General features: G+C 45.6%; 1 protein-coding gene across 1 annotated transcript; it reads right to left on the reverse strand.

Annotated features, from left to right (window-relative positions):
* On the reverse strand, positions 1 to 27,950 carry FBXO10 (F-box protein 10). Its single transcript, XM_066617533.1, has 10 exons — positions 27,366 to 27,950; positions 25,420 to 26,277; positions 17,069 to 17,218; positions 15,635 to 15,771; positions 10,130 to 10,200; positions 8,914 to 9,066; positions 7,403 to 7,678; positions 6,258 to 6,568; positions 5,012 to 5,193; positions 1 to 178 (listed from the first exon to the last, which is right to left on the reverse strand). Exons 1-10 carry the CDS (start codon positions 27,948 to 27,950, stop codon positions 1 to 3), a joined length of 2,901 nt encoding a protein of 966 aa, XP_066473630.1.
* Between the last annotated feature and the right edge of the window lie 3 nt (positions 27,951 to 27,953).

Below are 27,953 nucleotides of genomic sequence, written 5' to 3' on the forward strand. Positions count from 1 at the left end.
TCACAGAATAGTGCAAAAGATGCTACCGTTGTTATGGCAACCACCATCCACTCTAGCAGCTATCCGGGCTGTCATGTTTGTGACTTTTTGACTGTTCCCAGCTGTAGACACTCCTCGGGAGGACCCTTCAATATGAGGGCGTGCTGGAGGGTTCTCTAGGGTCCAGGCAACGTCAGACCTGGAAGAAAGAAAAATATTCTATGCCTAATAAAGGTCATCCCATCTGTCAGAGAGAAAAAATATTGTGCATTCATGGAGACTCTAGTCTTCCAAGGGATGGCACGGGAATTTAGGAACTTTTGGCACAGTTTTTCTGAAACTCATTTGGAGGTTGCAAGCATTGTTTTGCTCTACATGTGCACCTGGCCCTGGGTTCACAGCTGAGCATGGACCAAAACTGATCTTGTGGTATTTTGTTTCCACTGATGGCAAGAAAGCATCAGATCCCACGGGCCAAACTTTGATTCAAAAGGGCAAACTTTGGTTCATTAGAGCAGTGGTTCCCCAACTGGTGGGTTGCGACCCACCAGCCAGGGAAGCACTTGTCCCTGCCCCTTTAAGAAGTGGGGCGGGGAGGAAGGCAGCAATGTGATCCCCAGGATTGTGCTGCTGCTGGGGATGGGAGGGGTGTTTTATTTTTTTTAACTTATCAGCACTGCAGTCCTAAGGGATCTGGGGGGGTCCAGGAAGCCCTCTGCGGCTCCCCATGCCTGCAAAAGTAAAAAGAAAAAAAGGGCACTTCCAGTTTCATTGGTAAAACTGTAAGTGCCTATTTTTTTTCTTTTTTCTTATACTTCTGCAAACATGGGGAGCCCCGCAGAGAGCTTCCTGGACTCTCCGGATCCTCAGGACTGTAGTGCTGCCTGGTGGTAAGTTAAAAAAAAAACCTCCCATCTCCAGCTGCAGTGTGATCCTGGGGATTGCTTTGCTGCCTTCCCCCCTCCCCCTTCAACAACTTACAGTGCTTCCAACTTCCTCGTATGAGTTTGGGAAGCACTGCATTAGAGCAATCCTTCCCCACCTCACTGGGTGGCTGAGGAAAAGCCTCATCTTTTGGAAGTTTCCATGTCCAGCTGTACATTGCTTGGTCCTTGTAACTTGATACAAACCCGCAAACCAGGCCACACATTGTGGGAGCCTCCTGACCGTGTATTTGGAAAAGCCCTTAGTGAACGCAAAAAAGCACCTTCTACCTTGGTTTCCCTCACTAACTTTATTGTAAACTCAATCAAGGACTGTATGGTAACTGGGGCAATTTCCTCCTGAGCAATCAAGGAATCTTTACTCACCATACTCAGAGAACACAACAATAAAAGGCATCCATTGCCAAAAGGAGACAGAAAATCAAGAAACAAAAGAACAATCCTTGATGAGCTCACCCAACGGTACCCTCTATGTTGTCCTTTGGGACTTTGGACTATACAAAGCTGGGTTACCAACCCTTGGTGTTCACTGTTTTCTGTTCACACATAACTGTTCCTGCTCTCTTTGACTAGGGATTGCTTCATGAATCTGCTCTGTCAGGCAACTCTGTCAGGCAACCTGAATCTGCTCTGTCTTTGCTACTCAGTTTTTGGTCAAAGCTGTGCTGTTAAGCTGTGGCCCAAACACAAACTGTAGTGGTTATCTACACAGGCGCTGAGCTTAGCCTTGGTAACATGGCAACCGGAAGGTAGGCAAACCTGCCTTCCCCCCCACTGGCACACCAGAGTGGGCCAGTTGCTGAGTCTTCACCCAGAGCCTGTATACAAAGGATGTTATGAAGAAGCGCATATCTTAGGAATGTGTATTGCGGTCAAGCCAGAGCCAGCAGGTTTCTTAGCAGTGCAGATTTCAGCAACCTTCAGTAATTTTCCCTAGTGTCATCATGTGTTTTCAGAATGAATAAAAGTCTGAGGAAGCTAGCCGGGAGGACGGACTTCTCTCTCAATCTCATACCGTCCTACTTCTGGCTTAGCTCTCCCTGCATCAACCCTCTGAATGTCTGCTGTGTCTCTCATTGCTCTGACTTCTTGCTGCTCGAGTTCTAACTTTCAAACCCTCACAGTGCTTCTGCTTTTAGCACTCTTCCTCAGGCACCAAGGTTCTAAACCCTGGATGCTTCCCAAGTAGCATTGAGCTGCAACACCAAACCAACTTTCCCGCACTGGGATAGCTGTGCCAATGGGGTACGTGCTGCATCCTAAAGTTGGGTAGCAGTCACAGAGGTCTCCTCCAGGTAAGGGAGTGTCAGAGCTGCATTACCCTTGCCTCGGTTGGTTAGGATTGCACCCTGTGTTGCCTGCTGTGCCAGCACAGTAAGATTCCGTACAAGGGCAGGGCTCTGCTCTGTTCCATTAGAGGGAGCATTTTCAGTTAGCGCAGTTGACTCCATCAGAGAAGGAGCAATTCCATCTGTGACTGCAGGCTGTGACCTGACTTATGAGATTGATCCTTGGTAAGTTATGCTCTTCTGTTATGCCAGTACTTACATCAGCATATTTTTCCAATAAATTGTTCCACTGAATCTACCTGGCTTGTTTTCTTGGTGCAGCTGGGTTGTCACCAGGCAGAGCCCTCAATCCTTTCGATATTGACTATGGGGCGTTCACTTGAACTCAGCTTGGGAGTGATTTTTCCATCACAGTAAACATGGTGCCTACTGGCACCCAGGATAAGTAGCAAAGCACTCTCTTCACCTTCCAACCTTTCTTCCTCGCTCCCTTCCCCAGAGTATGTTGGAGTGGTTGATAAGCAGAGCACAGCAACACAGAGAGAAGAAAGCTCCGCTTGTAATCAAAATGACTTACTATCAACAGGCTGCTTGCTATTAAGACTAAATAATGCGCATAAGGAACAAAAACAGGCTGAGATACAAAAAGTACTTCACTTTCAGTTCTCAAATACTTATTTGTAAAGCATCTGGTTTAGAAAGCATCCCCTGGGGGCTGGGGATAAGAATAGGCCCTCAGTTTGGCTGTACTTGTAAGAGGCGACTAAACAGCCACCGGGTAGATGGGACTCGTCTGCCTGGGAAGGCAGCTCATCTGAGAGAAGGAAAACTCTGATCCCAAACCTCCACTGCCTTGTGGCTACATCCAGTTATGGAAAAGGCTTCAGGAGTCAACCTCGAGGCAAAATCCGGAGCCGGAGTCCCTGAGGCAGATCATGGCTGAACACAGTCACGTTCTGGCAACTCCTGCGACGCCGCTGGAACCAACCGTATTGGCTTCTGCCTTTCCATTGGACCATTTCAGCGACATGGAGAGGGGGGATTGCTGCATGGGTAACAGCCTATCCTCCATACCTACTTTACCCAGGCTTCAAGCACTGGAGAGGACACTCTGTTCCAGAGCCACCATTCAGAGCGTGACACCATGGTCTTCCGAGACTGAAGGATGCCAACTACATGGTTTGGAATCAGAGTTTCTAACAGCTTTGAACGCATAAACATAAGCTAGTTTATCTCTCTTGGTTTGAGAGTACTAACTACTGAAAGAGCTCAGCAAAGCACATCCATCTCTCTAGAAGTTCAGGTAAAGACAGTTAAGATGTCACTGTTAACTATCACAGATGACTGACAGGTTGTTAAGTGCTTCTTGGAACACTCCCGCCCACTGAATGTAAACATCACTCTCTGCAGCGTCTGTATTCAATGTTGCCCTTATTTCTAACAGAGGGCACCCACAAAAGGCAGCTTAAGTATACACCCCAGGTGCCTCTCAAGAAGCTCTGCCCCTAGGAAAGCCATCTTGCCCTCTTGCCTTGCTTCCCTCCCTGGGACTAGCTAAGGTTCCTGCCAAGCCCTCTTGGGTGCTTCTCTCTCCCCTCTCTTTGAATCAGCAGATTGCTATGTCTTGGCAACCTAGCCCTGCAATGCCTGTTATGCCACAAGCTTCATCCTAGCAGACAGGGATAGGTAGCCTTGGCCTCTGACAACCCCCATCTCCTGCATCTTGTATGCACTCACTTAGTGCTCTACTCCTTCTTTTGGTACAAGTGTTGCAAGTGTGGGCAAACCTAAGACTCCTTGGTCTATCTTTCACCAATTAAAGCAAAAGTTCCCTGCCTTTTGGAGACTGTGGACAGGCCACGCCCACACTTGGATCCATTGCAGACCACTGAGTGTGCAGCCATAGTAGGACTTGGGGATGGTGTGATGACATCATTGTGCCATTACCAATGGCTGTCTGACTGGCCTGATTTTGGGCCAATCAGAGCCAAGGGAGGGTGGGAAGGTCCAAGAAGCACAGGTGAAGTGAGGAGCGTACAGTGCTTTGCTCGCCTACCAACTGCTGGGCCCAACTGGCTCTCAGACCACCCCTCATGCTCCCATGAACCACGGGTTGGGAACCACTGAGTTAAAGTCTAGGAACTAGCCCCAGGCCTCCAGCTCACAGTACCCCTCAACTGATTTATCAAGGACACAAAAAACATGGATTATATGCTTCCATATGGCCTCCCCAGTCTTAGAATGTTTCACCACGATGGAGTTCTATCAGAAGAGCTACCAAAACTGACATCAGTATTTGCTACTGCAGATTGACCAATTAGTAGAACCTGAGGACATTTATTTTATAGGGATATTCATCACTGCCTTAAAAATGTTTGCCTCTTCTTTATTTATATCATGCTGTATCCTATGGGCTCAAAGCAGCTTACAGCATCAGCTTGCAGCAGCTTCTATATGCTAATAGTTCTGCCCCACAAGGGGCTTGCAATCTAAAAATCTTCAGAAATATAAACACACTATAAACACAAATCAGCTTTTTATATCCATTTATTTTTCATTGCTCATGCTCCATAGAAAACTAGGAATATTCCTTTTCAGAGTGGCAATATGATACCTCTAACAGAGCTCGAGTCTCCCTCACAGAACTACAGTTCAGAATTCTTTGGGCAAACATCATAATAGTTCCATCAGTTTGCTTGACATGCCCTTGCTAAGCATCCCTAAACCATCTGGAAATACCTGCAATGGACCTTTCCACTCACTGAAGTTAGAGAGAAACACCCACCCACCCAAATTTACCTTTTGTTAAAAGCAACCAGTTTGTTGTTCTGAATGATGCAGTCTTCGGAACTGGACATCTGCTGCAGAATGGACTTTTTGGTCTTTCCTTGAAAAATCAGGTTGTCTTGCACCAGGGCCTTGGTCTGGTCAAGCATCTCAATCCCATAACCTCGAAGGGAGTGAATTCTGTTCTTGGTTACCTGGATAGAGGGAAAGAAACTGAATGGTAATCTATTGTAGCTCTGAGTTGGGCCACAGCCCAGATAGAGACCAAGCAGACCTGGGCTGTTTTGTCTAGGTACCACCCTGCAACAGATACATCATGCGGGATTTCTGCCAGTCTGTTCTGCTCATACAGTAAGCACTGCTCCTGTTGCTGCTTGCATCACACTTACCAGGCACTTCCCCAAGTCCTATTCAGTTGTCATGGGAAGATTTTTTTTTTTTTGCAGGGCTTTTTCAAGCCTACCACTCTTTAAAATGAGAGAAAGAAGCCCATGAGTGAATTCCTAGTTCACTGGGAACTCAGTTGTGGAGTTTAAAAAAATAAATACAAATCAGGGCTTCTCTTACTGCCCAGTTCTTTGACAAACAGCAGGTGAAGAGTCACTAGCAGGCCACCGACAACCATAACCATTCACACACTTTATCTACTTCATGTCAGTCACTTTCTGGGACCTGCATAGCAGCAAAGCTCAGCGTCAAAAGTCTCTCAATAGTAGCAGTATCCCCGAGGACTCTTCAAAACTGTTTACTTGTTCTACAACTTCTCTTGGGATAGGCAATGGATCTATGTTAGAAATAAATAGTTCTTCTTATCAGTATCATTCTTCTGGGGAGGCGAGCCTCCTTTGCAATTAAAGGTCTCCTTATTGGACCTGGGGCATACAATGAAGGTTTCTATGAGTCTACATGAGTCTCATTTCCAGGAGATCCCTGTGGTCACAGAGACCACAAACCAATAACCTTTAACTATAGGGTTTCCTGGGACTCTGGCACTAAAGACAGTGCCCAAGACATTAACTTTTTAAAATTAGAGAAGTTTCATTTTACATTTAAGGTAACCAAAAAGTAAAAGAGAGAGAGAGAGAGAGAGAGCACGTAACTGAAGCTCAGTGGGTGATTTTGGGCCAGTCACCACCTCATCCTAACCTGCCTCACAGAAGCATTGTGAAAATAAAATGAAATAATCCCCTGTATGCAACACTTCTTGAAAGAAGAATGAGATACTAATAAAACTTGCTCTCTTCATGTCAGTACAAACCTTCATGTTTGCTGCCTGCAACAACTTGAGACCACACCCCTGGTTTCCCAGAATGTCATTCTCAGTGACAACCCCATCACCCTTGGAAGTAACGCCATGGCTGCTGTTGTCATATATCCCATTGCCACGTAGTTCCACCCTGCACTCCACTTCTACAAGGACTCCACTGAGACTGTTGCACGAGATGCTGTTGTTGGCTATTCGTGTGAGCTGGGAGCTCTGAAACACTGCGATTCCACAGTCCTGGTTGGCATGAACAGCATTTCCTATGATATTCAGGGCCTCGCTGCTCTTGACGTATAAACCAGCAGCTATAAAAGGAGGACAAGCGAACCAGAATCAGCTACTCTTTCTTTACAAAACTGCTGTAAGAACAGACAGATAATCATAAATACATTTGCATGGAAGCCCTAGGAAATGAATGCTCTGTAGTCAATATTTGTATTTAAAACACACAATACCTCCCCCCCCTTAAACAGACCATAACAATACAGGTGGGATAATAAAGTGCTGCCCCTATTCCACCAACTGGCAACTGTGCAGGGGAGGGGGCACAGAGCATGCTGTTTGTTCACTGCTGAAGAACAGTGACCAAAGGATATAGGAGATATTGTGAAATTACCCAAAAGGCAGCAACAGGGGATCAGATTGGGATTGGATGGTACATTTAACAGGGAACCAAGAGAGTGCTGTCAGCACAAACCAACTGCATAATCTGCCTGTGCTGAGTGTTCTTGGATACTTTACAGGAAAAATGCTGGGGCATCTGTACCACGTAGTCCCAGCCCAGTTCCCTCTCTGCTGCCCCATCAACACCTCTCAGTAACTACACAGATCCCCCCCACTAGATGCTGCTCACTAGCATTCTTCCCTTTCTACCCCGCCATGTCCATTAAACTCAACATTCAGCTTAACTTGAAACAGGATTGAAAAGTAGCTAACAAGCTCTCCTAACTCATACTGGGCATTGTAACAAGAATGAGAGTGGTGCGACCAGAACAATTCTGCCAAAGATTAAGACATCTCTTATCGGTTGTGTGTCTCTGCAGGAACTGTCCAAAAGGAATTAAAGAGATTCTCTGTAGTTATTGTACACTGTCTCAAATACTGTATAAGATAGGCTGCACAACTTTGCCAGAGCTTACCCCCGTTATGGTTGATGTTGTTTGACTCCACAAGAGCAATACTGATGGGCCTTCGGGATGGAAAGCGTTCATCCTCGCTCTCCAGGTCATTTTCCCAGTTGGCAGCTTCTCCCTCATCGTTGAAGTTCTCATTGCCCCCTTGGTTGGCAAGGTAGTCGTTGCCATCATCCTTGCGGCAAAACACCGCAACCCCATAGATGCTGTTGTGTCCAATTTGGTTATTTGTGATGTGGGGAAGGCTGGAGGACATGATCCAAACACCGCAGCCCTTGTTACCTACAGCAAGAAAAGGAAACCACTCAGATTTGTCTGCCTTCCTAGTGTCATATTTAAAAAACTGAGAGGCTTGGCTTAGACCGGGAACCATCTTGACCTCAGTTACAGACTTTGCTCAACCAGCAAGTGTGAGCACTCAAACCTGAGAGTCAAAATCAGAAACAGAACTGCCCTGGACACAGTGTCTTTGCTTGCCTGGGTCCTGTTAAAAAAATGACCAAGGAGAGCAGAGCACGCTGGTTCCAGATCAAGGAGGCTGTGTCCAGGGCAGCCAAAGTTATAGGTAAGAGAAAGGCAAGTGAGGAGACTTGGCTCTGCTTGGCATACTCTCCCCCTCCCTCCACTTGCAAATAGGGGAGGTCATGCCAGGCAAGCCTCCCTTCCATTCCTTCCAGCTACCTGCAGGCAGGTGCAACTACTGCAGGTGCAGGATTAGGGTCTTGCTTGCATGCTGGGGTGACATTACATGTGGTTGGCTTGGGCAGCATTTGAGCACCAACCAGGCCTGCAGAGACTAGATTCAGTTATGGCCACCCATAGCTCCTTTGTTGTTGTTTTTTGGACACATTCATATCAAGAGGGTACAGTCCAGGTTTGAGCCTTGTAGGAATACCACAATAATCCATCTGGTTCAATTTCCAGTGCAAATATTTGTAATTGCACTTGTGTGGATAATTCAATGCCACCGCCCCCACAATCCAATGCCACTCAATTTCATTACTGTTGAAGAAAACATTAGTGACAACTGATGGGCAAACAACATTTGTGCGCACTGTTCAGAAACAAGTTAGATGCTGTTGAATGCCCAACATCTTGCAAAAGATCAGAAACATGTTTACAATCACTGTAAAGAACAGCGATCAAACTGACAGGCTTTCCCCTCACCTCTGCAGTAAGCCTAGAGGAGCCCCTTCACTGTAGCAGTGAAATTGACCAAAAACCTATTATCAGTTTTATCTCTATCCTCAAGGAGCTTCTGGGAAGATGGAGGGACAGACTGCTACTTTTACTGCTGCTCTGTGCAAGCTATCCACAGTTTTCCAGGTTTAAGCAAGAAGCTGTGCATTACTATCCCTCCAAAGCTAATATAGCAAAGAGCAAGTGTAAAACTGAAAAGCTCAAATTCAGAAAATCCCTTCCACGGTAGAGATGAAACTGAACCAAACCACAGAAGGGATGGGAAAAACAAAGAAACAGAATAAAATCCAGAAGTCAACACAGGTTTATCTTCTTACCATAAATGGTGTTTCCTTCAATGAGTCCTTTCCCACGCTCTCCAACCACCACTCCATCTGAATATCCACAGCAGATCAAATTACTTCTGAGGACAGGGTCACCCCCACGACGGATATCAGCACCTCCCCACTGGTTCTCTCGGATGACGTTTTCTAGAAAGGAAGATTAACCAAGGCCTTCACTGAATGGTTCTACCCAAGGGGTGCAAAGCAAAGGAAGCATTGATCAATTATGTGTGAATCAAAAGCCTGGCAAAAGAAATGTAAGGTGACATTAAGGATTTTTTTAAAAATGAAAAATATGAGGACGTCATGGCTAAAAACAGCGAGACGAAAAATAAACCTTTCTTCATATACACTGAAAGCAGAAAACTTCCCAGGGATGTAGTTAAACTGCTGGGTAATGAGAGAATTAAAAGGAAACTTAAAGAGAATGGGGAGATTGCAGAGACGCTAAACAAATTCTTCACTTTAGAAGACACAGGGAAGACACCTGTTCCGGAATGGTCCTTCTCAAGAACAAGTCCGATAAAGTCAGTCAAACAAAGTGAAAACGGATGAGGCTCAAGGTTGTACGTATTAATGTTTAATTTGCCAACAGATCACTGGTCCAAACAGCAGCCACCCAAGAGTTCTTAAGGAACCAAATTGTGACATTGCCGATGACATTATTTTTTTAATACATGAAATAAAAAGATAAATTCCAGTGAAGTCGATGTTTATGTACCCATCAACTTGTTTTGGACAAGATTATTATACCATTTATCATGTAAGTGGAAAACATTCCCTTTTTATACTGGGTAAAGAATGGCATAAGAAATTGGGGGGGGTGCTGAATGGACTTTTGGCTACAACAAAGCAAGGGCTGCAGCAACCAACTCCCAAGAGAATGCCATGATCCCTTCAGACCCTGCCTCTGGGATCCATCACTCATCACAGCCTCTGAAGGCTGGTCAAAGAGGTATCTTTTAAAGTAGTGGCTCCCTTATGCTTATCAGGGGAGAGCTGCTGTCCCTATCCATCCCATGACAGCATCTCCTCTAGTGGTGATTTACCAGTGTCTCTCTAGAGCTCCTTCCTGGACTGTGAGCCCCTTTGGGACAGGGATCAAACTTTTCATTCCATTTACTTTTATTAATTGACTTTGTTTTTTGAACTTTCTTGAAAGTGGTATACAAACATTTGTCTCATCATCAAAATCCCTTTCTTTCCTCACCTGTGATTTGGCCTCTTCCATTCTCATTTACAGCTATGCCAGCAGCAAGACCTTGGAAGATGTGGTTCCCACTAGAACAAAAAGCAGGGGTGAAGCAGCCAATATTTTATACAGTTCATTCGTGCATCTGTTCAGAGGAGGTCCTTCACCAGCATTCCTATCAGGGATTTAGCTGCTTCACCACAAAGAAGATTTGGTAGTACACCCCCCAAACACACACACACCTCCACCTGACACTTCTGCCCTACGGATCAGTAGCAGTGAGGTTACTGAATTAAGAGTAGGATAAAAATGGAATTAATAAAACCAACAGATTCTGACTACTGAAGAGTCACTTGGTGCCAAAATGTTCTGACCAGTTCTGACGTTCCTGCAGTCCGTAAGATGTAGCACCAGGTACCATGAGTTGTTCCATCTCCTTCTCCATCCATACTTGCCCACCCAAACACTGTTATAACACATATAGGGCCTTCCCCACAGTGCCAAGCCAACAATGCTGATTGCTACTTGCTGGGGGAAAGAGGTGAGGATGACTCTCAGCACCAAAGGAAATAAGCGAGCATCCCTCTCAGACTGAAACTCAAGAAGGGCTCTTTGCTAAACAAATGAATAATGGCCAAAAGAGCTGATTTGCAACAGTAGTCTTCTATTTCAATGGTAGCTTTAACTATGCTCCAAAAAACTTTGAATTTGGCAAGGGAACCTAATGCTCCCTGAATAAGAAGAGCAGTCAGAAAGGCAGATAAATTATCTCAAGTTAGGGATAAGCAGTTTGGTGGCCAAGTTTGCAATGATATCAAACTATCCAGGATGGAGAAAACCAATGCCTTATGGCTGAGGTATTCAATCATGGCTAGCCTCCAGGGGCGTCCTGAAGCATCTGGGGAGAGGTGGCTATAGCTGCTCAGCTCAGCTGCACTGACTGTGCTGCCTCCTGACTTGCTGCTTTTCTGTGGCTGTGAATGAGGTGGGTAGGGCAGTGTGAGGTGGGGAGGGAGTGTGAAACATGGTGGGGGAGGTGGGAGAGAAGGCTGGCTGGGCAGCAGCTGAGGTGCTGCATCTCATCAGCTCAGGGCGAGCTCCTGGCAGGCTTCAAACTGGGAGGGAAGCCTGACCTAGAGAGAGCAGTGCAGCACTTTCCTCTGCTTGGGAAGGAGAGAGCCCAGCCTGCTCTAAGTGGGGGAGGGTGTCCAAATGCCCCAGCTTGCATTCCTTTGTCTTGCATGGGGGAATCAGGGTGGCATCTGCATGTTGAGGTGTATGTGTGTGAGCATGCCCCCATCTACTTTGGGGGTGAGTTGTAATCTTGCCCTGTGTGGCTGCAATCCTACCCACACTTTCCTGAGAGAAAGCCCCATTGACTCAAATGGGACTTACTGTTGAGTAGACCTACATAGGCTTGGGGTCTGTGTCAGCTTAACCCCTTAGGCTTAGCTGTGTCAGCTAAGGATCTTCACCTTTCTCTTTTTCCTCCCCCTTCAAAAAAGAAAAAAAAAGCTGATCTTGATCAGTCAAGATCAGTTCAACAATTACACATACGATAAAAATACCCATTCCTCTTCAGCCATCCCCTTTTTTCCTCCTGCTTCTTTTTTTTTTTTTTTGGGGGGGGGGGTTACTTCCCATGTTGCATTATAAGATACATGTATCTATTCTTCCCATGTATCTATTATAAGATAAAAGGCACAATCCTAGCTAGGTCTACTCAGAAGTAAGTACATACTATTGTGTTCAGTGGAACTTACTCCCAGGAAAGTGAAGTTAGGATTGCAGCCAAACAGTTTCTGGGTCTCAGTGTCACATCAGTTTGCAATTAGCAGATACACACAAAACAAAGTCTACCCCTCCCCCAGCAAATTCATCACTTCTCCCCCCTCCCTTTCCAAAACCCTCCAGATCTGCTGCTAACAAAATCAGGGCACAATCCTAGGCAGGTCTACTCAGAAGTAAGTCCTATTTTGTTCAATGGGGCTTACTCTCAGGTAAGTGTGGTTAGGATTGCAGACTCAGAGTGCTGGCAGCTGTTTTTTTTTGTTTCTAGTGTATAATTATAAAACCTTCATCCCCATTTGGGGGGGGGGTAACTGAGGTGAAGTGATGTAATGGGGAGCTGTGGCCAATGGCCACAAGGATCAGGGGAGCCACAGGCCGGAAAAGTTCAAGAACCACTGCCTTATGGTCATGTCCAGCCCAGCCCAGTCCAGCTGCCACCATCACCACCCTATTACACAAGCAACCACAGATCCTGCCTTGGAAGACTCAGAAGAGGCATAAGTAGTCACAGGACCTCCAATTTCAGGGGCAGTAAGCCACTCAATTACCATTTCCAGGGGAGCAATAATGGGAGAGAAGTGTGCCTTTTCCTACTCATGGGCTTCCCAGAGACGGCTGTAAGAAAAAAGATGCTGGAGCAGATGGGCCTTTGACTTTATCCAGCAAAGATTTACTTATGTTCTTATTTAAATCCAACATCAAATATTATAGATATACAAGTCATTCATACATGCACTTTTCCTGCATGTGCCCAAGCCAGTTTTTACACACTTCAATTGAAACAATGTGTAGCATAATGCACACAACTGGTTCAAGCTATTTTACAGATTGAGGCCTAAAACCCAAAAGAGTAGAGGTGCTTAAAAATAGATAACACAGTTTTCACTCAAAAGTCAGCCCACTGTGTTCAGTAGGACTTAGGTGGTAATCCTATCTTATTCACCCAAAACAAATACCTCCACAAATGAGAAACCATTGTCACAGAAAATGAAACAACTGACAATCTGATGTCCTGCTGAGGCAGTCACTTTGCAAGATCTCCTGTCAGTCCTTGATTCTCTATACCAGGGGTGTCAAACTCGTTTCATACAGAGGGCCGAACAGCATTCATGATGCCTGCTGAGGGCCGGAAGTGATGTCATTAGGCAGGAAATGATATCATTAAATAGGTCATAACCAAAAATAAGCACTTTTTCTCACTTAGGAATTCATAGCTGCAATGGCAGAAGAGAAAATATGCAAATCTTGATAATATTTTGAGATATGGGAGAGCTCAATTCAGCAGTAACTCCTCAGCACTGCTCAGAGGCTGAGAACCTGAGGGCCAGATAAAAAGTTTCCACGGGCCGCATCCGGCTCCTGGGCCTTATGTTTGACACCCCTGCTCTATATAGTTCACACAGTGAGGAGCGAAAATGAGAAAGGAAAAAGGAGCCTGTCTCCTCTTTCCTGCCTGCTTTAGTAAAAGTGGTCAGACTCCCATCCATTCCTCCATCCATTCCTATAACATTTCACAAAGGCAAGATAGTGCAGGAGTTAAAGCTGCTGCCTCACTGAACAGGCAGATGGCTAGCTTACTTCAGAAAGCAGGTCACACACACACACACACACACACACACACACACACACACACACCCGCCCATGCCTTCATCAAAAGCAATCCTCCTGGAGGAGAAGCAGCATTAAGTGCTCCCAAACCAGCCCAACAGAAGTATCCATAGCAAGTATCTATAAATGTGCCCTTTAGATGAGTAGCTCAAAACTCTGAGCCGATTGGTCCACAGATCCAGGTGAGAATTCTCATTTAAATAGATACAGGCTGAGAGGGAGTAATTAGCTGTGCAATAATATCTTCTTAGGCACAACAAGCCTCCTCTCCTGAGAAAACTACAGACTAGATCATCAATGCAGCTGCCCCCCCCCCCTTAACAGAGAAAAAGTGATCTTGACGATAATAGACTTGTGTGGGTGCTTGATGGGGCTGCTGTTGTCACTGTGTCTCAGAAGAGAAATTCAACCATGCTGATTCACTTGTGTGTGTGTGTGTTTCCCCAATCTAGACTTCTAGATTTTTTACGCTGCATCATAATCACCACCCAAGACAGTTGCCTATTGAGAAATTGCTATTTCTCTGACAGGTCTATTTCTCATCTGCTTCAGAAAAGAATCTGCCCTTGACCTTGATGACTTATAGTTTAATAAAATCTATTTTGCTTGTCAATTGAGCTATTATGCTGGAACAAGCTGCTCCCTAATGGATACTTAAGCCTCTCTGAGCTTGTTTTGTCAGTAACATCTCTGATTATATTCATTTGTGCTTGACTGCAGCTCCAGCACTCATTGCAAAATAAGCACTACCTGTAAATGAGTGGCAACATTGCTTGCCCCAAGTAACACCTACACTTTCTGGTGCCTGACAGTAAACTTGGCAAATTGCAAACCTCCTACGTGGAGGGTAATGCTCTGAAAGTAAAATGGGGGGGGGGGAGGAATTCGGCACAAGAATGAAGGACAAAAACATGAGGCAGAGGAATAGGTGGGGGAAACAGGTGTTGGATCTCTGAAGCTAAGCTTGACAAGCAAGACATCCAGTGGCGTAGCTAATGAAAGTGTAGCCCAGTGCTGAGTACAAAATGACACCCCACAAGTGGCGTCACTTCTGGAAGTGACAACACACCCAGACTTTTAAAAAAATGAACTATGGGGCAATGGCATAGCTAAGGCATCTACCACCTGGCTTCAAAGAAGATTTTGTAGCACCCCCCCCCCCCATGGCGAAATCAAATTTTATGTATTAAGTAAGTAAGTAGCTTTCTAGTTAATTGGCCATAACTTTTGATAGAATACAGATATTCCAGCACGGTTTGTTTCATTGCATTCAGCATTAAATAACCTTTCCAGTGATATATAGAATGATGGTACTATTTATACATGCCAAGGTTTTCACAATTTTGGTCACTAGTGTCAAGTTCAGCTTGTTGCCCCCCTAAAGCTCGTCGTTTGGTCCAGTTGCTATCCCCTGCACACCCTTAGCTACGCCACTGAAGGTGCCCCTTTAATTTGCAAATCTGATTATCCAAATTCATGATTTGCCCTGGCTAACTGAACAGCACTGATGAGGTTGAATTCCTCCTGTTGGGGAGCTCTGCGGAGGCAGACGTGGGACTCCCCGCATCCCCAGGACGCTGCTGAAGGCTGTGGTGAGCCCAGGTAAGCCCTTGCGCCCCTCCAAAGCGATGTGATTCTGGCAATCGCTTTTGATGCTGCCCCCCTTTCTGCCCCTTAAGGGGGTAGAGGCCCGGGCTCTCTGGTTGGGGCATCAGAATGCCCCAGTTTGAGAACCATTGGCTTAATCTAACACAACAGTTTCCAAACATGCTACCCTCAAGGAACCCTTTCAACAGTGCCTGGTCTGTCACAAACCCTTGAAGCCCTGCAGAGGATTCTACAGCACATTCCAGGGAGTCTATTCAGTTCAGATCGGATGATGGTTGCTGGGCATTTGGGCCTCACTGTTACCCTGCATGAACTAGAACACACTACTACTGCTGCCGCACACAGCAAGGGAAAATGAACAATGAGTGGGCAAGCCACCTCCTCGGGAAAGTTGACCTGTCACAACCGCACTGAACTGCCCAAATTTTGTCTCCAAACTGGTCAGAAGTGTTTCAAGTTTGAAATGACACCAAAGAGAACAGTAAAAAGTCAAGATGCTGCGGCTAAATCACATACCTCACTAGAGGGTTGCCATTATACAGGATGTAAACGCCAGCCTCTTTATTCCCATATATTTGATTGCTACGGATGATGCCTTTCCCGTTGCCAAGGACAACGATGCCAGAGCGAAGGCCACTGTGGATCCGATTACACTGCCGTTTCATTCACACCCATGTGCAAAGAAGGAGAAAACAGGAAAGGGAGAGATCACTCATACAAGCCAAGGACTCGCTACAATAGCTTAAAAGGTCAGCAAGCTTTTGCTATAAAGCACCCAGACGATTAAACCTGGAACCAATTTAGTTGAGGAAGAAATGCTCCATTTTGCATCTCTGTAGAGAAGGCCTGGCATTTCTGGTGTGACTAAGCCCCTACCTTCACAACACTCACTGGATAAAGGCATTAAAAGGTTTCCCATTGTACCTTTCCCATTACACCTCAGCCGTAACTCAGAACAACAGGGAATCTGGTACAAATCTGGAGCAGAAATGGAGAAGTGTGAAAAGGACTGGGGAATCAGCAAGCTTCAAGCAGAACTGCCAACTTTTCAGCCAGCTGCTGTAGTTGTGCAGCAGCTTAGTGCTCAGACAGTCAAGCAATTATGCTTCACTTCCAAAGCTTCACCTGCTGATTTCTGCAAACAAAACTGCTGTTAGAGGCAGAGGGGCGAGCCAGAGTTACTACAAATTGCTTACCCCTTGCACAGCACTAGGGAGAGCTTGCATAAAAGAAGCACTCCATCTTGACCATTCAGGCAGCAAAAGGGGAAAACATTCCTCTGCCACTGAGGCACAGCAAAGGCCATGAAACCTGGCACCAATTTCACTCTGGACCCTGAGTGGTGATGGCTTCCTCCTAGCAAACAGAGGATACTAATTCACTTGCTCCTCTCCCACAGCAATCCTGTCGCCTCCCCCTCCCCCCATCACACAGAGCAGGCATACCCAACACATGATATCTACTTAGATGAATAACATGGTAATGTTAGCAATTTTTAATTGTTAGTTCCAGTTTCTTAGCAGTGGGGCATGAGGATGGTCCAAGAACTTACTGGAAGAGTCGTTTCAAGAAAAGTGCACATTTCTCCTAGAGTGGAGTCATTTGGGACACAGTAAGCCATCACAGCTCACAACTAGATGTCACACAATGCAACAAGCATGGGGATTCCACCCCCCTGTTTGCTACAGAACGCAAAGGCAGAGGTAGCATGCTGGGGAGAAGCAGTGGATGGGGTTGTGTGTTAACCTTTCTACAGATTGCCTTCTTTCCCCATCATTCTCCTTTTTAACATGGCTGGAAGAGCAGCTGGAAAAACTGATTTGGGCACATGTGGTCAGCACCTGCTCCTCCTACCTGCCGCTGTTCTCCTGCACCCATGCCCATGTTAAGTGAACCCCATGCTTGCCCATCTCTAATTCTGGTCAAATCTGGACAAGTGAGAGTTGATACCAGGATCAGGGGGTTGGCTCCTTTTCGAATATCCACACCAGCTTCGCAATTGGAATGAATATCGTTATCGGCAATCAAGCCTCCGGCACCAAGGCGCAGAAATATCCCTGAGGTCTTGCAGTGGTGAATGTCATTGTTCAGCATGACAATCTAAATGGGAGAAAAAGAAATAATTCAGATTCATTTCTGGAAAAACATCCACAAGGAATACATTTTGATAGCAGAGGCCAACAGTTGTCAGTTTCAGCTTGGAGTAGAATGTAGTAGTGGTGAGAGTGAGCTATAAATCCAGAAGTCCTTCCTACAGATGGCCCTAACAACAGGCTTTGTGTGCTGTAAGTTCCAATCTCCCCTCCAGCTGATCTTGAAGCTTGTAGAACCCAGAAGAATACTGTGCAGTTTCTCGCCACAGAGTCTACTTGTGGCAGTGACACAGGGAGACAAGCAGTGAGCTGCAGCCCCCCTCCAAGTGCAGGTCCCCAGTTGCCCTCTCCTGCCTGTTCTGCAAGTGGTACACACACCTTTCTCTGGGTCCAAGTCAGCATCTATAATACAGAGCAAGACCATTGATCTCTCTAACCCAGTATAAGGTGGCTTCATTCATTAATATACTGGGAGCAACAAAGTGAGCCAATCACTCCCAATGCAGAGACTGCAGAATTACCAGCTCTCAGCTGCCCTATGTTTCTGTATTTTGGGTTTGCTTCCTTCTAATCAAGTGACTTGCACTGGTCCCCTGAGTTGTGCTCAGAAGAAGTGACTTCCATTGATCCTCTGAGGGCAGATAATTCTACCAAGTCTATGCATTGGTCAATTCAACCATTCTCAGTCACCTCTGCCGCAGACATATAGCAGCATTATCATTATTACACATTTTGGAAGTTACTAGTCAATGTAGTAAGAGAACATCCAAAGCACACATACACCCCCAAGTGTTATCGTTCATTTTTTTTTCTGTTTTGCCAGCCTGCAACACTTTAAATTCCTCCATTGTTTTATTTGAGTAAACATGTGGTTTAAATATTCATGCACAGTGTGCCGCTTCATCCTTTTTCAGCCAAATAAACCTTTAAACCCATGTATGATGAGCGTGAAGAAAGAAATCTACAAATTTGCCTTTGCAGTGCTTTTGCTTTAGCAAGTGCTGTGAACCAAAAATGATAATTAAATTACAACTCCTCTATTTGCTCATTTGAAAAGGTGGTTCACCCCCAAATCTGGTTAATTAAAATGCAGGGAGAAGAGGTGAAGACAGCTGCATTTGCCTTTCAGTAGTGATGTGAAGGGTAGTTACTCTGATTAAAATACCAAGCCTGGCTACCCAGCATATTAACAGGAAATGCTGTCCTGATTCCCGAAACGGTAACAGCCTGCTGTGTTTACAGGTATCTTAACTTCATGATGAAATCAGCTTGGGGGCTTACAGAGCCTGGGTAAAAAGAACTGGGTAAAAAGAACTAGCAGGAATTATGTTCTTGCTTTCTTCTTCTTTCGCTGGAACAAAAAGGATACTTTCATTGCTTTTAGATTCAAAACTATCTCAATAAAGTCTCAAAAGACAGGGGTTCAGAGTGCTATAGACTCTGCTCTCTTTGTCTTTATCTGGTTTAGAGCCCTAAGGACAAAAGCAGAGCTAAAGAAGCCATTACACTTTGGCAGAATGCCCACCTCTAAAACACCTTGTTGAAGAGGAGCTTTTGTGTTATCTCCTCTATACCTTATATTTTCCCCCCCTAAAAATACTGAAACAAACTAGGTTTTCCAGGTTGGAATTTAAACTGACATTGTCCAAATAACCATCTGTTATACTGGCTACAAAAAGGAGCAGAGTATAACAAATACTTGACCCTTCAAGCCAAACTTAAAAGTGTCTACGCCAGTGTTTCTCAAACTGTGGGACAGGAACCACTATGTGGGTTGCGAGCCAATTTCAGGTGCATCCCCATTCACTTCAATATTTTATTCTATGTTTGGGATCATTAGAAAAGGTACTGAGAACAAAACAGCTAGTATTATAATGCCATTGTACAAATCGATGGTAAGGCCACACCTGGAGTATTGTGTCCAGTTCTGGTCACCGCATCTCAAAAAGGACATAGTGGAAATGCTAAAGGTGCAAAAGAGAGCAACTAAGATGATTACTGGGCTGGGACACCTTCCTTATGAGGAAAGGCTATGGCGTTTGGGCCTCTTCAGCCTAGAAAAGAGACGCCTGAGGGGGGACATGATTGAGACATACAAAATTATGCATGGGAAGGATAAAGTGGATAGAGAGATGCTCTTTATATTCTCACATAACAAGAGAACTAGAGGACATCCACTAAAATTGAGCACTGGGAGAGTTAGGACAGACTAAAGAAAATATTTCTTTACTCAGTGTGTGGTTGGAACTCCTGGCCTGGACGCCTTTAAAAGGGGATTGGACAAGTTTCTTGAGGAAAAATCCATTATGGGTTACAAGCTATGATGCGTATGTGCAACCTCCTGATTTTAGAAATGGGCTATGTATCAGAATGCCAGATGCAAGGGAGGCACCAGGAAGCAGGTCTTTTGTTATCTGGTGTGCTCCCTGGGGCATTTGGTGGGCCGCTGTGAGATACAGGAAGCTGGACTAGATGGGCCTATGTCCTGATCCAGCGGGGCTGTTCTTATGTTCTTATTTTTAATATATTAGACTTGATGCTTCCATGGTATGTGACTGCATTTGGGGAAATGTTACAGACCTGCACTTTTAACAAGCTACCATGTATGTTTTTTTTAACAATGATAGCAAATGGGTCTTACTCCTGGGTAAGTGTGGACAAGATTGCAGCCTCATATTGTTAAAAATTGTCTTGCTTGATGATGTCACTTCTGGCCACGACAACACTTCTGGTGGGTCCTGACAGATTCTCATTCTAAAAAGTGGGACCAGGTGCTAAATGTGTGAGAACCACTGGTCTAGGCAAAACAAAAAAGCCACTTCTAGCACCAAAGAAAGGTTCATGTTTAAAACAGACCCTCAGCTTCTAGTATTCTTCTATTCTCTTCCATGGTAAAGCATGATGCTTTTCATGTTGATGGTGCTAAATAAAGATCAAATAATAAAAGTAGTAATGTAATAATAGTAATAACTTCAGTTTCACCCTTAACAATGCCCCTGTGAGCAACAAAAATCAACACCTCTTTTCCAAGATTGCACAAGCAAAGCTACAACAGTTGCTCCTTTGCTGTGTTTCAAAGGCAGTTCAATCCCTACATTTGTTAGGATCAAAGATACAAGAAGCAAGAAAGCAGCTCCATCACAGCTGCAACAACCGCCTTCCTTTTCTTCAAGCTTTCTCACACCTATCAATTCTGTGTTGCATGAGTCAGAGCTGTGATTATTAATTCACTTGCTGCCAGGTTGTCACCAGGCATCTGGGATCAGATTTGATTCAGAAGTCATTCCATTCTCCCACCTCGTGTTTCTGGCTTCCGCAAATTTGAACCACATACCTGTGGGCCACCTGACACTTAACAGACAAGGGTAACCAGAAGCGAAGGAGAATGACACTCATGGTTCTTTAACAGTTGTGCAGCTTTGAGGACTGGTGACACCTGCTATGCAGAAACGCCCTTACTTAAGTCATTCCACTTAAGAACTTCCAAGATACAAATGCGCTTGGCCAGATGTCCATAGATGGCTAGTGCCCATTCACTAAGAACTCACAACATAAAGTACTGCAGCTGTTCTGTAAATTCATTTTTTTTCCTTATTTCACAGCATGTTCACTACCAGTAACAGAGATCTTGAGCTTAAGAATTTACAAACAGACCCTTGAAACCTAACCTGTTCATTCTTAAGTAGGGGAGCTTCTGTATTCCTCTCTTTGACACCATTATTACAGATAGAGAAGCTCTGTTCTCTGCACCCTGTTCTGGTCACCCTATACCTTTCATTTCCACCCTGCACTTTTTCTCTGACACCACACACAGGTTTGAAGTCTGCGAAGTCTGAGTAACGGTTCTGGGCTTACATCATCCTTCAATGCTTCATGGTAAAGGGCAGTACGGCAATGGAACCAATTACCAAGGGAGGTGGTGGATTCTCCCTCACTGGAGACTTTCAAGCAGAGGTTCCACAGGCACCTGCTAGAGATGTTCTAAGATGATTTCCTGTTACAGGAAGGGGGTTGGACTATACCAGGGGTAGTCAAACCTCTTAACATAACAGCCACATGCGATAAACTTGAGATGATTGAAGTTGCCTGAGATATATTTGAGAGCCATACATTATATATCAAAGAGCTGCATGTGGCTCATGAGCCGCAGTTTGGCCACTCCCGGACGAGATGTTGCGGGTCTTTTCCAACTCTAAAACGTTATGATTCAAGCAGAACCCATGGAGGTATTAAATCCATGGAAAGCAGAGTTAGGCATAAAGTGTGGCATTATCAGTCGCCTGCCAGCACAGCTCCTATTCAGACACTCAGTTGCATCCACACTACCAAGGTGGCATCAGCAGGTTTTGTATCCACCAGTGTTTTGAAAGAATGAGCTCACATGGAGTCATTCCAATATCAGAAAAAGAAAATACTCATGGGTTAGGCAGACCTTGCAGACAAGAGCCTGGATTCATACAGAGCGCATCTGTGCAGCTGGCACTTTGGATATAAAATGTCAAATGTACTTGCCCGTCAACTAAGTTTACTGGGACGGCACACTGAGAAGAGAGCAGGGAGAGGTAGGCCATTTCATCCTCCCCCCCCCCCCCCGCCATTCACTTTTTTTCTCCTCTACCATCTGTTTACCCCTTCCTACAGGAAACACTTGCTTCTGGAAAGTGAAGCGGGGGAGGAACTTGGACTGACAACTTTCTTGTTCAGCATCAGATTTGATCCAATGGCCACCAGTTGCCACCACCACCCCCAATTAAGGCCCAAGAGGCCTCAGTACAGTACTGAACCCCTTGAGGAAGTCACCCTGCCACAGATATCAGTGGACAGAGTTCCTGAGATTTAAAGAGTTGTGCAAAAGGGCATTTGAGCAAGTCACTAACTCCACCCCACTAGGCTCTTGTGAGGATAAAATGGGATGACCTCCACGTATACCAACTTGAATTTCATAGAGAAAAGTCAGTTCCATGGCATGAAGGGAGGGTGTTAAATCCCCTGTCCCCTCACAGTGCAGTCCCAATCCTGATTGGCCCTCTTGCAGCAGCTACTGTTTCAGAAATGAAACTGCCCAGAGCACATTTAACATAAACCTACAGGTTTAATGTAGTGTTTGGTAATTTGAAAATTCTATTGATGGACTGTAAGGGATTCTAGACAAGTAAAGGAGAACACACAAGACTGAAGTCACTCTACTCCTTCCTGCGTGCAACTACTAGAAGCACAAGAACACTGTCCCTCTTTGCTTCCTCTCACCCATCTCCCTCTCAACCTTTGTTCCCCACACATACACTGGGAATAAAAGGGACCTACCCTATGCTCCATAGGTTGTTACAAGAAAGAACGGGTCTGGGAAATTTCTCATGCTCCCTCCCCACCCTCCAAAGTCTTAATTCACATTAGAGTGTACTGTAAGTCCAAAAAAAAAAAAACCAATGGAAAAACTGTGAAGGTGTACGGTCGTGTAAATGAAGTCTTTGTTTCAGGTTTAAAAGCGTATCTTGAAAAGTATGAAACAAATCCCCTGGTTCCCTTTTCTCCTTCTTCCTCTCCCAAGCAAGAAAGCAACAAATTACTGACTTGGAAGGCAAGGTTGAAAGCTCTTCAGAAAAATACAGGTGTAATTGCAAAGCATTTCCCCAGGGAACAATAGCTGTGTAACAAATGGCGCACAAACTCCCACTTAATGTTTCACTCAAAAGTTACGTCAGCTCCAAGCACAGCAATCCTGCATCACAGAAAGGCGTCTCTCCATTCGACTGCTGCCCTTTTCCATATTATTATAGTTGAAACAAATATGGCTGAGAGAAAAAGGACCACATGGTCCCCCAAGAGACTGTCTGCAGATACCTTTTCCTCGTTTCCAAGCTCCAAAGCTTGTTTGAAGCCAGTCACTGGATCAAGGCCTTTCTAGCTTTTCTAGTATGCGCCGTAAGCAATGTATGTGTCCTAGGCAGATTTTCAACATGGTCAGGGTCGCCAGATATTTGGCGGCCAGAATCTGGCCATTTTGCTTCAGGTCTTACATTAGACTTTGACTAATGAGGACACCACACTCCATTGAGCATCTATTGATTCCCAAGGCAAACGAAAGCATTTTCTAAAGTCCAGTGAAGGTTGTTAATTAAGGAACAGCACTGTGCTCACCAGATTGTGCAAAAGATACGCACAAGCTTTAATGTATAGCCATGGATTGTTGCAGACACCACAAATTTTACACAGCTCCTCATGTCCCTTCCCCTAACCTCTTCCGAAACTCCAGTCTGGATTTCTGAAGTCTTCCAGGTGGAAACAGCAACCAAGGATGGCTCCTATGGCCCTGCCTTTGTCCCCAGATCTCATATCTTAGGAACAATTCACATAAACAAGTTCTGAGCTGCTAAAAGTTACTTTTGTGTGATTGTGAAAGAGTCTTGTGATTGTGGAAGAGACACAAGGGGGTTAAGATTTCAAGGTACCAAATTCGGTAAAAGATTTAAACGGGGGGGGGGGGGGAGCACTTACATAAGCTTGCTTCCCCAGAAAAAAATTAAAGGAAAAGCCTCCATATGTCTCAAAAATGATTGCGTGAAATTAGCTCTTGAGCCAGAGCCAGCTGAGCACAGTCTAGTATGAGCTCCATACAGGGCCCAATCCTATCCAACTTTCAAGCACTGGTGCAGCCACAATGCAGCCCTAAGTTAAGGGAACAAATGTTCCCTTACCTTGAGAAGCCCTCTATGATTGCTTCCCCACCACTGAATGCAGCTCATGCCTTATTGGCATGGTGTTGAGGTGCCCTGCAAAAACACTGTGCCCTCCCATCTGGGAACACTACTGGGGCAAGGCCTGGGGAAATCACTACTGGGGTAATGCCCGGAGTTGCTGAATAAATTTTACATTGGTCATAGGAGTGTGCTCAGTTTGGAGTAGGGCTTTTCAGACTGGAGTGTCACGATGCCCCAGCCTGTGGGCCCTGGCCTGTTTCCTCTTAAGGGGCAGGGCAGCCAGGAGGAAGAGAGGAGGCTAAACCAGAAGTAGAGTGCGATCGCGCCACTTTCACTTGTGAAGCTTCGGGGAGCCTTGCAGACAGCCACGCAGGGCTCCCCGCACCCCTGGGAGGCTGCAGGAGGCTCTGGTAAGTGTAACCAAGCCCCTGCAAACCTCCTGAGCGGTGCAATCTTAGGGATCACGCCATTGCCTTCCCCTCGCCCCTGCTGCCTCCCTCTGCCCCCGCAAGAACTTACTGCGGCTTTCAAACTCCCTGGGAGTTTGAAAACTGCAGGTTTAGAGGTTTATAAGTTAAGCCTGCAAAACTTTGTGCCCCACTCCAGATTAGCAGATACAGAATTGTGCAAATCACAGCCCAATCCTAACAGGTGACAACATAGCCAGGCTGCATGGCCTGTGCTGTATCCAGCACAGGTTAGGAGGTGGTCGGAGGTCTCCCTGAAGTAAGGGGATATTTTCCGCCTTAACCTGGGTCAAGCCCCAGCCTGCCCTATGGGCTTCACAGATCTGTATCAGCTATTTAGAGTAACACTGGGACAGCCAGGAATGGGGTTAGGATATGGCAAAGGAGGCCTATGCCAATCCCACCACCCTCCTGGGCCTGATCCATCCCGTTCCACCCTCCCCCACCACAAAACACCTCCTGCATGCTATTCTTCCCATGTCCCTGCGCTATCTGCTCCAGATATCAGGGCTTTTGGACTGGCTCATGAGAAGTCACAAACATGCTTTATGGCACATGTGCAACACTCTGAGAATACAATTTTATCCAACTTTCTAGTACTGATGCTGCTGTGCCAACAGGGCACATGCTGCATCCTCCATTGAGACAGCAGTCACAGAAGTCTTCTCAAGGTAGGGAAATGTTTGTTGCTTTACAGTGGAACTGCATTGTGGCTGTATCGGTGCTGGAAAGTTGAGTAGAATGGGTCCCTGAGCCAGCGCAGGGACAGCTGCGCTGGCTCAGAACCACGTTAGGTTTGCACTGTCATTTGATTAATTTGCCAAGTGTTAAAAGGTTGCAGAAATCAGCCTGTGGTTTTGTCTCACTTTTTCTAAATCCAGAACTGTTAGCCTCCAGATATTCTGCCCATTTGTTTTAAAGAGCAAATACACGTACACAACTACATACAGGCACAGTGCTCAAGGCTGTTAGAAAGTCAGCCTTTTAAGAAACTTAACTGAATACCACTTCAAGTAAGATTCACTTTCCATCTTTTACGGCACCTTACTGTTCTGTATGCATCGCACAGCATAGGTCAAGTCCCGGAAGATGCTCCCTTCCACTCTGGCCTGGCCCTGGGAGCAGACAAAGACTCCGCCTTTCCCATCCCTGAAAAGGCACTTCCGAATGAGACATCCTTGCACCGAGTTGACAAAAGACTGGACCTCCTTGTCTTTTTGCATCTCCTGAGGAAGAGTTCTTAGCTCATAGTCATTCTGAAGGGCTGACAGCCCATTGGCTTGCGGCCTACCATGAATAAGTTTGGCCAGCATGTGGCTCAGGCTGTGGACCTGGTAAGGAAGTTTGTACATTGACTCATCCTCCTCCTCATTCTCACTGCTCATGCTCCGTTCACTGTCACTAGAATTCGTATCCATAGTCACAGCCTCTTCTTTGGGTGCTACGTTAACATTCCCGGCGACGTCACTCTCCTTCTCACAACCCGTCTTTAGCATTGCTTGAGTCTGCAAAGCAGGACATAAGTTACTTGGGTTCCCATCTACCACAATTTCACAGGTCCTTATGTTCTTCATTGGCAGGTGTCCCTGGCTTTCAAACTTTGACCTACTACGCAGTGGTGGCTCCAACGTACGAAGCAAAACCGAACAGGACTTTGCCAACATAGTCAAATGCTTGCAGGCCCAGTTCCTGTCCAAAGATGGACAACCTTCAACTGTCATTGAGGCGTTTTCACTCCCAACAAACTCACAGTTTTCCAGCAGGCTAATGGCCACATTGTGGAAATTGATGCTGGACTGATTGAAAGTGCAGAATTTAACCTGGCATGTTCCTGGGGCATGAATCTGCAGCTGGCTACTCTCAAAATTGCAGTTGTCAAATTGGACATGACCTGATGTTGTCTGGAGGGAAAAGAAAAAACCAAATCAGTCTACTTCACATTAACAAATCAATATTGTGATAGACAACAAGATGACATGTTTCCCAGAAAAATAATCAGTCACCATGTTGGCCCATCCAAAATGTTATGTAAAATATCCCACCTGCTCCCACCCCTGCCAATTTTGTTTGGCTTAACATCTGCCCTGCTAAAGAGTTCTGGAGAACTGGAATGCTGGCTCTTTAATTTATGATATTTTAGTGCGTCCTAATAAAGCTATTGCCCTACTCTGACTTTTGGATTTGTTTTCTCAGAGATATGCAAGGGACATCTCACCTTCAAAGGAAAAAAGAATCTCCTAGTTCAGTGGTTCTCAGTCTTTTTAGAGGCCCTGGAGTCTACTGTCTGATTTACAAATGCCAAGGTGTGTCACTATAATGGTGAATGGACAGCAGTGCTCCCCCCCAGTAGCAGCTTGTTAACCCTTGATGCCATAGTCTAATCTTCCCTGTCAGTTTTGTGAACCACCAAAATGACCCACTGAGGGGTTCCAGACTTACAGTCTGAGAATAGCTGTTCTAGTTCATTTGAGGCTTACGTATCTACAGTGAGGGGAAGGAAGCTGCACAAAGGTATGATATATGCTCCCAATCTAACTCCTCGGGTAGAATTCTAGGCACTAAATATGAACCCTGAACCAAGCCAGTCCACAATATTTTCTAGACTGAAGTAGAAGTTACCATTCTCCCGTACAACTCCCAGGGCGCAATCCTAACCCCTTATGTCAGTGCTTTCCAGCACTGACGTAAGGGCAATGCAGCTCTGAGGTAAGGGAACAAGCATTCCCTTACTTTGAGGAGGACTCAGTGAGTGACACCCAACTGCAGGATGCAGCACATGTCCCATTGGCACCGCTATGCCAGTGCTGGAAAGCACTGATATAAGGGTTTAGGACTGTGCCCCCATTCTTTTCCCTTTGGCTTCTCATCCATCTCCCACAGTACTATTCTCAATGACTAAAAAAATGTGCTGCTTGAGACAACTGCTTACAGCTTTATGGTAGGCTCTGGACTGAACAGGACCTTCATGGACAAACATATTCACACTTACCTTGTAGACAATTGGTGTGAACCAGGCTGGCATAAATACCAAATTGCATAACCTCATGGTTGGACAGTGCTGGTCAAAGCTTGCTAGCAGAGCCACATCACCAAGCTTGCCCCTCCCCATAATTTCCACAGGGGCCTTCAAGAAGATTTCACTCTGCTCTTCATATACTCCTGGCAACAGTACAATTCGGTCATAAACACTGGCTGACAGCAAGGCACTCCTGAGATTGTCAAACTCACAGCCCGGTCCAACACAAAGCACACGCCTGTCCTTTTTCCTTCTGAACAAGTAGAAGCAGTTGGAGGATTCAAGATCCTGGCTGTTTTTGGTCCAGGTTTTTGAAGCTAGATAATGTTGTTTGAAGGCTTCTCTCCAGGACCAGGGTTCTACATCTGGCTGGTTGGGCCAGTTGGGATGACGGCACTCAACCCAGCCTAGGCATAACTGCCTCCACCGCGTGTTGTCCAAGCTAAGGATGAGCTCATACCATGCTCTGCACACCAAGCTGCATCGGCCCAGGTCAGGAAGGCACAAGTAGGACAATATTAGCCGCCATAACTCCAGCGGGAGACCACTGATCTCCATAGC

Source organism: Tiliqua scincoides, chromosome 2, assembly GCF_035046505.1.
Source record: "Tiliqua scincoides isolate rTilSci1 chromosome 2, rTilSci1.hap2, whole genome shotgun sequence".
Taxonomy (NCBI): domain Eukaryota; kingdom Metazoa; phylum Chordata; class Lepidosauria; order Squamata; family Scincidae; genus Tiliqua; species Tiliqua scincoides.

Bases quoted from the DNA above. Each gene is read 5' to 3' on its own strand.
- FBXO10 (XM_066617533.1), bottom strand. From the start codon at position 27,950: ATGGAGATCAGTGGTCTCCCGCTGGAGTTATGGCGGCTAATATTGTCC. The intron at 10,201-15,634 runs GTATGTGATTTA...TTTTTGTTCTAG, and splicing joins AATGGCAACCCTCTAGTGAG to TGGGAACCACATCTTCCAAG. The intron at 9,067-10,129 runs GTGAGGAAAGAA...CTTCCTTTCTAG, and splicing joins TGGAAGAGGCCAAATCACAG to AAAACGTCATCCGAGAGAAC.